This window comes from Juglans regia, chromosome 8 (genome assembly GCF_001411555.2).
Source record: "Juglans regia cultivar Chandler chromosome 8, Walnut 2.0, whole genome shotgun sequence".
In the NCBI taxonomy this organism is placed as follows: Eukaryota; Viridiplantae; Streptophyta; class Magnoliopsida; order Fagales; family Juglandaceae; genus Juglans; species Juglans regia.
Window position 1 is genome coordinate 22,581,585 of NC_049908.1, and position 16,550 is coordinate 22,598,134.

Sequence of the window (16,550 nt, forward strand, 5' to 3'; positions counted from 1 at the left end):
ATATCAGATTGGCTCTAATGGACTATGGTCTTATGGACATTGGATTCATAGGCTCTAAATTTACCTGGTGCAACAGAAGGGAGGGGGCTGAGTTTACAAAGTCTAGACTTGATAGAACCCTTGTTAATGATGAGTGGCTAAATTTGTTTGAATTCAACCAGGCTTTTGTTCTGCCAGGATAGTGTTCAGATCATAACTCAATCTTCATCCAATGCTCGAATTCTGTTCAATCAGAAGCTCCTAAACAGAAGGTGTTCAGATATGAAGTTGCCCAGGGCAAAAGAGAGGGATGTATAGAACTCATTCAAGTTGCTTGGTTACAAGGTCTTTCTCAAGGTTCCAAGATTCTGACCACTCAAGTAGGCCTAAATGTTTGTAGAGATAAACTTAAGGTTTGGAGCAAGGAATCTTTTAAATCTCAGAAACTGCTCCTCACCCAGAAGAGAAAAACTAAGATTATTACAAGACTCCAATATAGGTCAACTCAGTAGCCAAATTAGCTCACTTCAGAGAGAAGTAGATGGATACCTTGAAGAAGAAGAACTGAAGTGGAGGCAAAGGGAAAAACAAAGATGGCTTAAGGATGGGGACAAAAATACCAAATTCTTCCACAAGTGTGCTGCTTAGAGGAAACAGGCAAATTTCATTAAGAAGATAATTAGTGAGAATGATGATCAAGCTACTAGCCAAGAAAAGGTTACTAAGACTTTATAAATTTCAGTATATTCGGCGCTCCATTTGTGAATGCATTTTTTATATATAAATGGCAAACGAGGCACTTATCCATGTATGACGATATTGAAGAATTTCTGCAAGCCCAAAATAATCTCATGCCAATAAAGTACTCTTTCTCAGAAATTAAGAAAATGACAGAAGGTTTTAGGGAAAGATTGGGTGAAGGAGGATTTGGCACAATATTTAAAGGAACACTTCGAAGTGGACGTCTTGTAGCAGTAAAGATGTTAAGCCAATCCAAAGCAAACGGGCAAGATTTTATCATTGAAGTAGCAACCATTGGAAGCCGTCATGTGAATATAGTGCAACTCATTGGTATTTGTGTTCATGGTTCAAAGCGTGCATTTATATATGAGTTCATGCCCTACGGATCTCTAAACAAACACATTTTTTCGTCAGAGGGAAATATCCTGGGAAATATCCAAAACTACGAGAAAACATATGATATTGCTTTAGGAGTGGCTCGCGAGATTGAGTATTTACATCAAGGATGTGACATGCAAATTTTACATTTCGACATTAAGCCTCACAACATTCTTCTCGATGAGAATTTGAAACCCAAAGTTTCAGATTTTGGCTTAGCGAAATTGTACCCAGTAGAAGATAGTATTGTTCCTTTGACTCGTGCAAGAGGAACGTTTGGATACATGGCTCCTGAAATGCTTTACAAAAATATTGGAGACGTTTCATACAAAGCTGATGTCTATAACTTTGGAATGTTGTTGATGGAAATGGTGAGCAGAAGAAAGAACTTGAATGCATCTACAGAACATTTAAGCCAAATTTACTTCCCCACTTGGATATATGATCAATTCCATGATGGAAAGCATATAGAAATACAAGATGCTACTGAAGATGAAAGGAAAATATATAAGAAGATGTTGATAGTTGCATTATGGTGCATACAATTGAAGCCTAGTGATCGTCCATCAATAAACAAAGTCGTCAAAATGCTTGAAGGAGATGTTGAATGCTTACAAGTTCCTCTTAAGCCTTTCCAACCATCACTAAAGACAGAGATAAAGGGTGATAGAGATAATTCAAATCAAGCTTCATCATCAATTCAATTAGTTGAATAAAGTCTTATTTAATTGTTATTGTTTATCTTGCTAAAAGTGAACTATCTCTTTCTATCCTTTTTCTTTTTTAAGAGAAGACTTTGTATTGACCGAACTATGAAAGTTTTGCTTCAAGCCCATGAAAAAAGAGAAGATCGACAATATAAAGTCATAATTAATCTTTCTACGCTTGTCATAGTATACTACGCAGTGCCCTAAAAATAAGTATCAATCTAAATATATTTTGATGCTACTCATCGATGTATAATCATCTGGATGAGTATACTCATGCATCTACCAATACTTGAAGCATAATCATCTAGAAACTTCACACCTTGCAACCATTTGCAGAAGTCCATCCTCTCCTCCTTCGTTATCGTAAAACATGCATGCGGCATGACCACCCTATTGCATTCCGCCCGCAAATGTAGATTATGTTTAATTTTCAGTCTCTCAAGATCTTTCCTTGTCTTGATCGTGTCCTTCGTCTTTTTGTTAATGCTCATCAATGTACCTAGTATATTATCACATATATTTTTCTCTTTGTGAATTACATCCATACTATGTCGCAATATGCAGGACAACCAATACGACAAGTAAAAAAAAAAAATACTACACTTTGTCCAATTCAATCCTGCTACGCCTCGTTTTCTCTTGTTCTTTTCTCGACCTTTGCCAAAATTGTTCACTCTAACATATACCAGTTGTTCCACTATCTCTTCCCTAGACAACTCATTTGGTGCAATTCTATCCTCTACTTTCCCATCAAACTTAGTACATTCTCTACTCCATGCATGATTTGCTGGTAGATAACGTCGATAACCCATGAAACACAACTTCTAAGAATATTTTAATCACTCATTAGCAATTTCTTTATTACACATCGGACATGCTAACTTCCCTTTCATACTCCAACCAGAAAGATTCCCATATGTCGGAAAGTCATTTATGGTCCACATTACTGCAACATGCATCTAAAAATATGTCGACGTAGATGCATAATAAGTTCTAACGTCTATTTCCCATAACTCTTTTGGCTCTTCAATCAATGGCTGCATGAATACGTCAATTTCATTCTCAGGTGATCTCGAGCCGAGGATAAGTAAAGTTAACAAAAAGTTGGGCGCCTTCACGCACCTCCATGATGGAAGATTGTACGGAATCAACACTACGGACTAAGTGCTATAACTTGTACTCATATTCCCAAAAGGGTTGAATCCATCGATTGTGAGTCCTAAGCGCACGTTTCGAGCTTCTATCCCAAACTCTGGGTATTAATTCAAAACATGATTGTTTTTAAGAATATGTTATGAGTATATTAGAAGAAAAATATTTGGTTTAATCATGAGTTTTAAAATTTGAAAGAACTGCGACATAAATCAAGGGAAATTGCCCATGTAAGTTTCGGCCCCTATAGAGTTTTAATGCTTGTGTTTAGTTTTATATTTTTCTGAATTGATATTTGGAGTTATGATGCAAAATCCTTAAAGTGGTAAAATAGTCATTTTTCCACATGTAGAGGATAAAATATTAATTTTAATCTAAGTTAATATTTTTCGATATTTATAATTTTTAGTAATTAAGTTCTAACTTTTAGAAATCACAACTTTCAATTTCTCGTGATCGCACTTGAGTTTTGTCTAGAAAACGCAAAGATTGAGATAAGTTAGCTTTTAACTTACTATCAATTTAATGTGTAAGAGTGATAAGTAAAGAAACTACAGTGTATGTATGTATGTTATCATAAGTGCCATGCTAAATCATTACATATTTATCTATTACATAGAACTTATTCTGTCATGAATTATTATTCTATTACACAAGATATTCTGTCACGTATTGCTATACATTGCAACTATGTCATGTTAAGTTAAGTATGTTATCTGTTACATGTATGCCATGTCATGTAGTATTCACTGTTGCAAGTATGTCATGTTAAGTATGTTGTTTGTTACATGTTATGTCATGTTACAAAATGTTTCTATCTCAAGCAAGTCTATATCTTGAGTTATGTTCAAGTCACTTATGTCTAGGATACACATGATGTAATAACTATGATTGTCTGAGCATCTCCTTTTGTAATTCACGTGAGGTACTTTTGGAGAAATCATTTTGATTGTTAGAATTCAGTTCAAGTTCAGTTATGCAGATACTCCTGACGTAATCATTTTGATTGTTAGGGTATCTCATTTAAAACACTCATGATCGAATCATTCTGAATGTCTGAGTATCTCTGATGAAATTAATCATTCTGATTGTTCACTATTCTTGACGAAACGACTGGTGGAACCATTTTGATTGTCAGAATTCAATTCCAAGTTCATGTTAAGTAAAGAAGTTAGTTTAAGTTCATGTAAAGTTAAGTTTCAGTTCAAGTTCAAGTTCATGTCAAGTTAAGTTTCAGAATTCAAGTCCAAGTTCATGTTAAGTAAAGAAGTCAGTTCAAATTCTTGTAAAGTTAAGTTTCAATTCAAGTTCATGTCAACTTAAGTTTCAGAATTCAAGTCCAAGTTTATGTTAAGTAAAGAAGTCAGTTCATGTTCATATAAAGTTAAGTCTCAATTTAAGTCCAGTTCAGTTTAAGCAACTTAAGTTCAGTTCACACTTCAGTTTAAGTTATGTCATTTATATTATTTTGTATTTCAAGTTATGCTATGATTATTTATAACTTTGACTATGCATTCATGCTTTTACTGCCATGCATGCATCATTAACCTCTGTGAAGAATTTTTGTTTACTTGCTGAGATTTGTAATCAAATCTCACTGTGATAATCCAAACTGCCATTCTCTTCCCCTAAATGGTAGATCTTGTTACAAGATCTTAAGAAGAGTCGGGAATCGACCAACTGAAAACGGTCGATTAAGCGATGGTGCGACATCGATAATAGTATAATAGTTAACTTAAATTACTACTTGTACTTATGGAGTTGAATCTCCAATACATTTTTTATTACAGCCATTTTGAACTAGCGTTGTGATCTCAGTTGTTTAGTATGCTTGGGTTGCATGTCTTGACGCTTCAAATATCAGTCCAATCCTAAGCGGAATTTGGAGGCATTAAATCCACTCTTTCTCAGTTTCTTTGTAGCTTGATTTGTGCATATAATTTCTTGTTGTGGATGGTTTTTGCAATTTGATTTGGATTGGTTTTTGTTTGTGTGTGATTTTGACAATCAGATTTGGATTGGTTTTTGCTTTTTGGGTGATTTTCGGAATTAGGGATTCAGATTTACGTTTTGATTGATTTTTTCTTTTTTCTTTTTTTTTTTTCCTGTTGGCAATTTCTCTCTGCAACTCCGACTCCGACAACTCTGATTGGGGTTGAACTCCGACTCCAATCTGAGTCGGAGTTGGAGCGGTTTTGACCTCTGGCTCGAGTTAGAGTCAAAGGTCGGAGCTGGGCATTCATACTCTGTCGCTGTGACACCCCGACTCCCACGTATGGAAATGCAAGAATCGTGATGTCGGGATGATGACAACACGAGTCACGCATCCCAACGATAAGTGCTCAAGTGTGTGCAACATGCAAAAGTGCACAACAAAAGTAGCAACGGTTAGTTAAAAGTTCACCAACTAGGTACCAGAAATTTAAATACAGATATCCAAAATAATTTTCCTTTAAAAAGTTATGCAGTTATCTAATATAAATATAATACAAACCAAATACATAGCCAAAAAGTGGGAGACAAATCCCAATACACGAGCAAGTGATCCCAAATCACTTCTCCGGTGGAGCCGAATCCTCAGGCTCTGAATCCTCATCTGCATCAAAATCTATGATACCATAAAACGGTACCGCAGGGTATCGAATACCGTGAGATTATAAATCTCAGCAAGTAATCAACCAAGCAACCCAAGAGATGAAAATGCATTAATGCAGCTAACAAATATGAGTACATGACGAAACACAAATGTGACCCAAAAACCTCATTTTTCTAGAAAATGATTATTTTCCAACGCATGCCAAAAATCTCATTTGACCCAAAACACGTCATAAATAAAATCCGCCACTTTCCAAAAAAATGGCCCAACATAGTAATTTATCCGCCAGTGTATGCGGGAATCACAGGCGGGATTCTACCACCATCCCTGCTTACCACCATCCAACCCCATGCACTGTAGGCGAGAATCACAGGCGGGACTCTACCTCCATCCCTGCTTACCACCATCCCTACAATTCCTTTCCACACAAGGGGTACCTATCAGAGAACTATAGGCATGAATCACAGGCAGGACTCTACCACCATCCCTGCTTACCACCATCCCTACAATTCCTTTCCACACAAGGGGTACCTATCAGAGAAATGTAGGCATGAATCACAGGCAGGACTCTACCACCATCCCTGCTTACCACCATCCCTACAATTCCTTTCCACACAAGGGGTACCTATTAGAGAACTGTAGGCATGAATCACAGGCGGGATTCTACCACCATCCCTACAGTTCCTTTCCATACAAGGGGTACCTATCCGAGAACTATAGGCAAGATCACAGGCGAGACTCTACCACCATCCCTACCGCATCCACCATAGGCAGAAATCACAGGTGAGACTATACCACCATCCCTGCTTACCACCATCCCTACTGCGTGCACTGTAGGCGGGAATCACAGGCAGGACTATACCACCATCCCTACAGTCTCTTTTCCTTTCTCTCAAACCAGTCAATCCAATCATTTCAAACATACTCAAAATTATTTTTAACATGAAAAGTCAATATTTCAAGTATACACATGAACATGTATGCAATTATGCGAAAACCCAGTTTTCATTTACAGACATGAACATGCGTGTAAATGCATTATATATGATACAAAACAAATATTCATTAGTCAACAAAACCCAACATAATCAAATCACATAACAACTCCATCCTCCAATTCAACCGACCCCCTTACTCCTCGGACTCAATCCGACACAACCAACCAAATCACAGAAAATATGAGTTAGAGCAAAAATACTTACAGTACTATAATATAATTTTTGAATGATCATGAAGGTGCTAAAAGTGACAACACAGCAATGTAACAGTGAAAAATGGACAAAGAAATAGAGGGGTGAGGTCGCCGGCCGGTGGGGAGATGAATGGGAGGGGCAGTGATGGAAATGGGCAGCGCACGACGGTGCTGTGGAGGACGACGCAACGGATGGGGGGAGAGAGGGAGGGTGTCGCATGCCGGAAGAGAGAGAGAGGAGAAAAAGAAATGAAGGAAAAAGAAAAAGTGAGGGAAATAAATGAGATCCAGTCTTTCAACTCGGAGTCTCAAACCTGATTCAACAAAAATGATTTCAAAACGACAATTTTAATAAACTAATTTAAAAGAAAGAGAAATTTAAATAGTGAACAATAATTAATAACAAGAAAATAAATTAAATTAACAGTTAAAAATCTTAAAATAATACCACATAAATCAGCTAAAATTTAAAACAAGAAACCCTATAACCTTAAGAAATGCAATAATTTCTTAGTCAAAATACACGTAAATACGGGATATCACAGTTGCAGTTGGAACCCACCCCTAGTGGACGTTCAAAGAAATTTATGAGCTGCCTTTGGATATAAAACTACAAAGGTAAATTGTTTGGGCCGAGCCACTCCATCAAAATTATATTTTTGGAAGAAATTTTTCAACTCAAAAATCTCTATTTCATCCTATCTCTAAAATCATTTTATGACGAAAAAAGTTTGGTACTCATTTTATACCAAAAGGTCTAAAAAATGTAATTTGTTTTGAAACGAAATTTTTCAAATAAATTTAAAAGCCAATTATTTATGGCGTTCTTAATTCCTCCACACCTTGGGCGCACCGAGGCTCCGAGCTAAAGTATTAGCCATAAAAGTGGCTATCTCCGTGTTAGTGTATTTTGTTTGATGGAAAAAACCATCTTTTTATCCTTAGGTTTGTTAATAGTTTGTATTTGATGGAAAATTACATTTTTGTCCTTGAGAGAAAAATTACGTTTTTGTTCTTGAGGTTTATTAGTACTTTGGGTTTGATGATAAAGCTACCTTTTTGTGCTTGAGTGATATGAACCCGTGGAAATGAATCGGTTCCTATCATTGAGGTTTGCGTTTGATGAGCAAAAAAATTGCCCATTATTCTTGAGGTTCGAATGTCTTTGATGGATAAAATTACCTCTGTCCTTGAGGTTTGTATTTGATGGGCTACACTTTTGTCCACGAGGTTCTAAAATATATTTTGTTTGGCAAGCAAAATTACCAAGATTTTGATTTCATTGATAAGTTCCTCTTATTTTTTTCATCTTTTTTTTTTACTGTCTATTTTGCCTTAATTGCATAGTCTCTTAAATAAAAATAAAAGTATATTTTTACTCCTGAAGTAAAAATATAAATAATTTGGTCATTTCTGTGTACTATGACATGCTTAGGATTAGGTTCATATCCGATTATTTTAAGGAAGAAATATAAATAATTTGGTCATTTTTGTGTGCTATGACATGCTTAGGATCGATTAGGTTCTTATCCGATTATTTTAAAGAAGAAAAATACTAAAGGTACTTAAGAAAAACTTATAAAAAAAATTTACTTCTCTACATATCAGTTATTGATACGTTGAAATTTATAAAATTCAAAATTTAAAATTTGAATTTTAAAAAAAAAATCTAACAAAATAATTGTTGTAAGTAAAAGTGTAAATAAATTATAAGTATATATAGTACTAATTTTTAAAAATTAATATCATCTGGTTAGAGTTATTTAAGATCATTTAATAATTTCAGTCCATTAACATATATAAAAACGCGGTCCAATCATATGGGTTGGCGTAGTAAAGAAGGTAACGTTAGTTTATATATATGATATATATGGGCTACAATAATAAATGTTGAAAGTTGACTTCACATATCACAATATTGCAAAGGCTACATATAAATACTGGCAGTTGGCGGTGCGCCTGTGAGATCTCAAAATGTCCGGTTTCACGCATGGCATGCATTCAAAATAAAAATATTATTAAGTATAGACCAATTTCGCATTCAATTTCTGAATAAATATTACAAGTATAATTTCGTAGTGAACAAGTTGGCTGACAAACCAGTACCAATAAAAGTTTGTGTACAGACAGCGCTGTGGAAACCACGCCCAAATCTCCCCTAATCCTCTAAATCTTCTGATATGATCTTTTTGTGATCTCCCTGATCTCTGCTGTTGGATCGAAGAGGAATGGCTTTCCCTGCTGTACTCAGGATTCTTATAAGTACTGTTTTGGTCCTAATCCTTGTTCCTCTAGCTTCTAGTCTTAATAATACTGATCACTACTGTCCTCCTTCTTCCTGTGGCAATATCCCCTACTCAGCTATCCATTTCGACTAAAAGGCGATCCACCAAACTGCGGAGACCAAAGGTATGAGCTCTCATGTGAAGACAACAACCACACGTTGTTATCTTTACATGATGGTAGTAAATACTTCGTAAGACAAATCAATTACAACAACTATACAATCCGAATTGTAGACGAAGGTATTCAAGAGGATAATTACTCCTTCTTCCCTCGTTATTTTCTAAATCGTGGTAATTTCAGTATTTTGAGTTTGCCGGGCTGGGATATTCCACGTTTTACAATAGTTGTGGTTATTGTGAACTGTGACAAGCCAGTGAGTTGGGCTTCCCCTTTGGTTTCCCCTTTCTATTGGAACACGACTTCTATGGATTGTTCTAATATTAATAATGGATCTTCCAAACGATACATATATCTTATTGCTGGCTATGTGAATGTGATGGATGTGGAGGAGTCGTGCACGATAGAGCAAATGTCTCTGACACCGTGGTCAGGACCACTTTTTGTTGATCCTAATATTTCCTCATGTACAGACATCCGCAATGTATTCTCATATGGTTTTCAGCTTTCATGGTACCGAATTTATTGTGAAAGCTGCGGATACAATAATTGCCACTTCTATGAATCGGGTGAGTAATTAACAAATTTGAGATTAGAATTCTAATGAGATATTTATTATATATATGCTGATCGATCTATCTCATCATTATGTTGCTTTTGCAATTTAAGTACTTTTTCCCACTCCAACTGATCATACATATATTGTATTTTCCTATTCTAATTAGCACTACCTGACACAATACCCATTTTTTCCCTTTCGTTATTGTCAAAACATGCAGGAAAAGAAAGTACTCCTTTCGTTATTTTACTAATACGGGCCGCAAATCATGTAGGTGAGTTTTCAATTCCCAAAAGATTTTTTTTTTTTTTTGTTCTGAGAATTATGAACATCAATATTATATTTATTAATAAAACTCCATGAAAGGAGGGAAAGAACACAAGATGGACAATCCTCCATCTCAATAGAATCATCCTCTAATTACTCTAAAGAGTTATTGGCTAAACAATGAGCCACAACATTGGCTTGATCTCTTCTAACATGCATACATACCAACTCATTGATCAAATTCATGTAAAAGCATATTTTTCACATCAATAATAGTCAAATGAGAATCATATTAATGTTTGATGCTATTAATAACCTGGAGAGAGTCAGTTGAAGATAATGCTTTTTAATCCCAACTGACTACCAAAAATTGTTGCTTGTAGAGCTCCAAAAGCTTCAGTTAGGAATAGATTAAAGAAAAAATCACATTGCATCGAGTCCGCTCCCGTCAAGCCTCTTCAACGGCACTAGCCTACGGGTTCTTCCCACCATCACCATCTCTTACTATATAATACAAAAAAAATTATTGTTGAAAAAAAATCATTCATTCTCTGCCAGAGTCTCCTTGCTATCACAACTAGTTCTTCCATCTCTTCTTCATCAGCAATATTAATATACATAGAAACTAATAAATCCCTAAAACAAGCTGATGTCAAAGAAATTTTTTGAATTTTCTTTGAATGAAGACACCACACATCCTTAGCTGTGATACATTTTGTGGGTAAGGCCTCTAAGCAAGCTCTCCATAAGAAAACTTTTGTAGCAGTTGGAATTTTTAATTTCCAGATTCTGTTCCAAACAGCTTCGTCCTTGCAATTTGAATTTGAAGACTAGCTTTCATCTCGATCCAATATCGCTTTTCGTAAATAATATGCACTTTTTATAGTAAAATTACCACTTGTTGATGAACACCTCCATATTATCTTATCTAGACAATTTGAAAGACTAATAGGTAGGTATTCTCTTTATAATAGCAGCTTCATCATAGGAAAATATTTCTTCAATTAAATCCACATATATTCCAGTTTAATAGTTTATGCTGCGAGCTAAAAAAAATGATACTTTGATGGTTTCAAAATGTAATTTTTCCTGTATTTAATTCTTCTCAAACAGAAATTTCAGTTCTATTATGTTTTGTAATGCTCGTGCGAATAATCATGTCAACAGCTCTTCTTGATGCTTAGAAAATTATGTTTTCACATATATGTTGGGAAAGGAGCATTAATTAGAAGTTCATATATATTTGATCACTTACCTTTATATATTTCTTTTCTCCATGTGCCGCAGTTAGGTATACTGGATTGTTATGGCTCATCAACGGTAAGAATTTGTATCTGTCTGATCTATTTGTCTTCTTTCATCTTTAAACCGTTCATTCCTGTTGGTATTTTTTAATAAATAGTATTTATCAATAACGTTTCTCTCTTTAAATTGGTTGTTTTTAATGTTTCAGTTGCTCAATTGTTTTCTAAATGCTCATTATCATCCGTTTTAACAATCAAGCCGTTTGAACTTTAATTTTATCCGGCCGTTAATTTCTTACCGGCTCTTTGTTAATGCTCCTTAAGTTTCAGCCGTCGGTTTTTTTTCTTTAATATTTGGTAGTGGCCGTTTGTTCATTGTACCATTTTTTCTTTAATATGTGTGGAATATTTTGACAAAAAGTGTGATAAACAAAAATATACTTGGTGAGTATATATTTTTGAGAGATTTTCTAGATAAAAGAAAAGTGTTCTTTGAGAGGAGTTTTGGACTCAACCGCTTGTGCAGAGTTGGTTCGGGCTATACGACGATCAATTGGGTTGTTGTATCTTGGAGGACTCAAGTCAAGAAGATTTATGCTGCACCGGTTAATTTGAGACTTTGTACACCGCAGAGGGCTTGAATCTCCTTAAAGAGAGCGATATTTCCGTGCCTCAGTCCAAACTGGCTTCGTTTTAATTTTAATTACATTATAATTTTTATTATATTATTGTGTATTTCACCAACAATTTTAAGGAGATTTCATTCATGGAGCCTACGACTGAAAAATCCACGGAAAGCATTGGAGATCTTAACAAGCCCTTTCGGTTCAAAGGAGCTTCTTTCAAGAGATGGAAGTGCAAGGTGCTCTTCTATCTAAGCCTTCTCAACGTCTCCTATGTTCTCACTGCAAAGAATCCTAGCAAGATTACTACCGAGAACATGACTGAAGCACAAGTGAAAGTTCATGAAGAAAACATTGAGAAATATACCAAAGATGAGTATAAATGTTGATGCTATCTTTTAAATTGTCTTGCTGATCAATTTTATGATTACTACAATACTACTTACACATCTGCGAAAAAAATTTGGAAAGCTTTACAGAGTAAATACGATACGGAAGAAGCTGGAGCGAAGAAATATGCAGCAAGTCGCTTCTTTCGATATCAAATGGTAGATGAAAAATCCGATGCGTAGCAAGCACAAGATTTTCAAATGGTTGTAGCTGAAGTTCGATCCGAAGGTATCAAGATTGGAGATAATCTAATTGTTTGTGGCATCATCGACAAATTACCACCTTCGTGGAGAGAGTTTCAAAAGTCGATGCGCCATAAACAAAAGGAGACCTCTTTGGAGACATTAATCACACGTATTCGTGTAGAGGAGGAAGCAAGAGGCCAAGATGATTTGGTATTTCAAAATGGTAATGAGGATACTATGACAAAGGTAAATTTAATTTCAGAAAGTGATAGCTTGCCCAAAAGTCAAAATTCAAGAAATAGTTTTTTGAAGCCGCAAAGAAAAGATTTCAAAAAATTTAGCAAACCTCACAAAAAAGGTTTTCAAAACCAAAATGATAAGAACCAAGGACCCCCTTCACAAAATCAAGCATGTTTTGTCTGTGGCAAATTTGGGCATTTTGCTCGAATTTGTAAGTTTCGAAAGCGAGATAATAATCCTCAAGTTAATATAACTGAGGAGCTATTTGTAGCAATGGTCACAGACATTAACATGGTTCAATTTGTTGAAGGGTGGTGGGCAGATTCTGGTACCAATAGACATGTCTGCTATAATAAAGATTGGTTCAAAAAATTTACTCCCTTTGAAGAAGAAAAGACTATAATGCTTGGTGATTCAAGTGAAACTGAAGTTCTTGGGAGTGGTGAGGTTGAGTTGAAATTCACCTCTGGACGTATATTGATGCTAAAAGATGTTCTCTATACACCGTCCTTGAGGAAGAATTTGATGTCGAGTTTTTTACTCAATAAAGCGGGCTTCAAACAAACTATAGAATCTGATTAGTATGTTATTACAAAAAATGGAGTTTTTGTGGGCAAGGGCTATGCTTGTGATGGGATGTTTAAATTGAATATTGAAAATAAAGCATAGTATGTTTTTTGTTTTTATGTGCATTATTTTTTTTAAATATTTTGGCACACTTACTTATGTACTTCTCAGATTTGGAATAAAAATAGCAGTTCATTTTTCTTCATTTTGGATTAAAGTGATTTTTGAGTAAGGTGTATTTATTTTATGAAAAGAAAATTTCTTTTTAAAATCCAAAGTTAGTGGGGGTTAAGGTTTTAGAAAATAATTTTTTTAAAAAAAAAAAAACTTGGCTCTAACGTTTTTCTTTTCTTTGAGCTTTTGGGAGAAAAGTCAAAAGTGGTTGATATCTTGGTGTTGGTGAACGTTTGTGAACGTCTAGTGCATTTAGATGCACGAAAATTGTTTCAACTTCCAAGCGGCAAGCAGATATGTACGTATTTACATTAAATGCGTTTATAATTTATTTCCGTTTGCTTTCTTTAAAACGTATATGGTATTAATCTTGGATTTAATGCCATAACCAAAAGTTTTTAACGTTCAGATTCTAATATCAAGCCGTTTTAAAATGTAAGTGCTTTGTTGCATGATTTGGCTGCCGTATATTTTATTGCTAAGTCAACTTTGAAGTTGAACTACGCGCTTTGGCTTCAATAGAAAGCAAATCTGATGAGAGATTTATTTCCTTGTGAAAAAAGAAATCAATTAATTTATTGTGGTAGTACTACTATAATTGATAGAGTACAAAACCATTATTATAATGGTAAATCTAGATCATTTAGAAGAAAAATACAGTAGTGTGAGATTTCTTCACTGATGGTGTTATTAATGTGGATCCACTAAACAAAGTTTTGATAAGAGAAATGATCTGAAATACATCGAGGGAAATGAGATTAAAACCCATAATTCAAGAGCCATGTATGAGGATACCCAACCTGGGGACCAGAGATCCTGAGAACTGGGTTCAATGGGAAAAACGAATCATATGATGGTCGTAAGAAATGCACTATTGTTTTTATTTCTCATTCCTATGATGTGAGTGCATTTATCCTGTAATGTTGTGGAGGATGAGTTTTTGAAAGAAACTCTTAATGAAATTATGTAGCTCTTATGAGTAGGGTGTAAGAATTACAGGAACACTTTTGACAGATTTCACCTATATGAGTGTGAGAGTGGGGCCGCTCTCTATGAGATTTGGGTTTATTCTCAAATACACTCATGAAACCGGGATGAGCACAAGGCCGTAATGTGCTGGCTAATAAAGCTTATGTCAACACCTGGATTTTTATGTGTGAGTAATAATTCTTTATTTCCCTTAAGCAGTCATAGTTCAAGTCTGAGACCACTACTGACTCTGGAGTAAAGGTTGTTATTTCACTAAGTGAGGGTTCAATGCAGAGCACACCTTCATGATGCATAATAATCCTTCTTCATCTGGAAGTATCTCTCTCATATTATTATTTATATTATTTTTAAAAAATAGTGGGGGAATGTTGGTATTTTTTAATAAATAGTATTTATCAATAACGTTTCTCTCTTTAAATTGGTTGTTTTTAATGTTTCAGTTGCTCAATTGTTTTCTAAATGCTCATTATCATCCGTTTTAACAATCAAGCCGTTTGAACTTTAATTTTATCCGTTAATTTCTTACCGGCTCTTTGTTAATGCTCCTTAAGTTTCAGCCGTTGGTTTTTTTTCTTTAATATTTGGTAGTGGCCGTTTGTTCATTGTACCATTTTTGGGAAGTACGTTACTATAACTCATCATGTCATTGCACAATTACGAGTGTTTTTAAATTGTTTTAAATTGAATGGAGGTTGGCATTAATGGTTTGTTAACTTTGGCCATTTATTTGTGGTTCTTTTTCCGTTTATGTCCTTTAAGTTTTGGGTCACCTTTTTGTCTTATACACTTTATATATATACATATATATGTATATATTTGAGTAGTCTTACGGGTGAATATGTGTGAAATATTTTGACAAAAAGTGTGATAAACAAAAATATACTTGGTGAGTATATATTTTTGAGAGATTTTCTAGATAAAAGAAATGTGTTCTTTGAGAGGAGTTTTGGGCTCAACCGCTTGTGCAGAGTTGGTTCGGGTTATACGACGATCAGTTGGGCTATTGTATCCTGGAGGAGTCAAGTCAAGAAGATTTCTGCTGCACCGGTTAATTTGAGACTTTGTACACTGCAGAGGACTTGAATCTCCTTAAAGAGAGCGATATTTCCGTGCCTCAGTCCAAACTGGCTTCGTTTTAATTTTAATTACATTATAATTTTTATTATATTATTGTGTATTTCACCAACAATTCCTTAAGCAATGAAACATGAAAATAGTTTAAACTTGCAGATAAGATCAGATATATTAATTACGTACACACGCATATATATATATACATATAATATACAAAAACTTATTTGTACGACGTAAGAAGTGCAATCCCACGCAATATTTTTAGAAAAAAAGTTGGCTCTACCCTTAAAAGGTGACTTTCTCATGCCATCCCATTTTTTTTTTTACCCGGGACTTGCACTAAACTTGTGTCACTTGGACTTGCAATCCCACGCAATATATATTTTTTTTAATGTAAGCAAGCATTACTTATATATAAATAAATAATATATATGTACTATTAATATATATATAGGTTGAGGTGTTATATGTATATATATCTTCGATCTAGCTAACATATCACATTTTAAGTGTCTTTTCACTTTGATGAAATTCTATGAAGTCACTTAAAATAAGTCACTACAGATACTATGATTGAGGATAATAAAATACAATACAAGAAGTAGAATTGCTAAAAAAAATAAATAAATACTAACAAAAGTATAATTCCTAAGTTCGAATTATAACTCTATATTTTACACAATAAATTAAATATTTCATGTACTGTTAAGCCCACTTATTAAGGGAGAGTCTGGCCTCACGTGAGGGGGGTGTTAAGATAAATACAAATGATTAAATCTACATCTTCTCATGATGCAGCTATAAACCAAGATATTAGAGGTACTAATATACACCAATGTTACTTACAAATCCAAAATATATATATTAATAAACTTATTGATGTCCGGCGTTGGACGAGCTAGTAGCATCAATCGATCTCTCATATTTATGGACCAAACTAATTCGACATGATCATTGTTGAGGAAAAAATTAGTTAATTGGCATTTTCTTGTGAAAACCTGTGTAATATTGTGTTGTAACCAGTGTTGAAGCGTGTAACATTGAAAATAATTGAAGTGTGCTCAACACGGCTCGACTGGTGCTAGA

General features: G+C 34.6%; 1 protein-coding gene across 1 annotated transcript; it reads left to right on the top strand.

Moving 5' to 3' along the window:
* Nucleotides 1–785: 785 nt before the first annotated feature.
* Nucleotides 786–1,814, top strand: LOC108984061 (rust resistance kinase Lr10-like). The gene has a single exon (XM_018955890.1). The coding sequence runs from the start codon at nt 786–788 to the stop codon at nt 1,812–1,814; it is 1,029 nt and encodes a 342-aa protein (XP_018811435.1).
* The last annotated feature ends 14,736 nt before the right edge of the window (nt 1,815–16,550 follow it).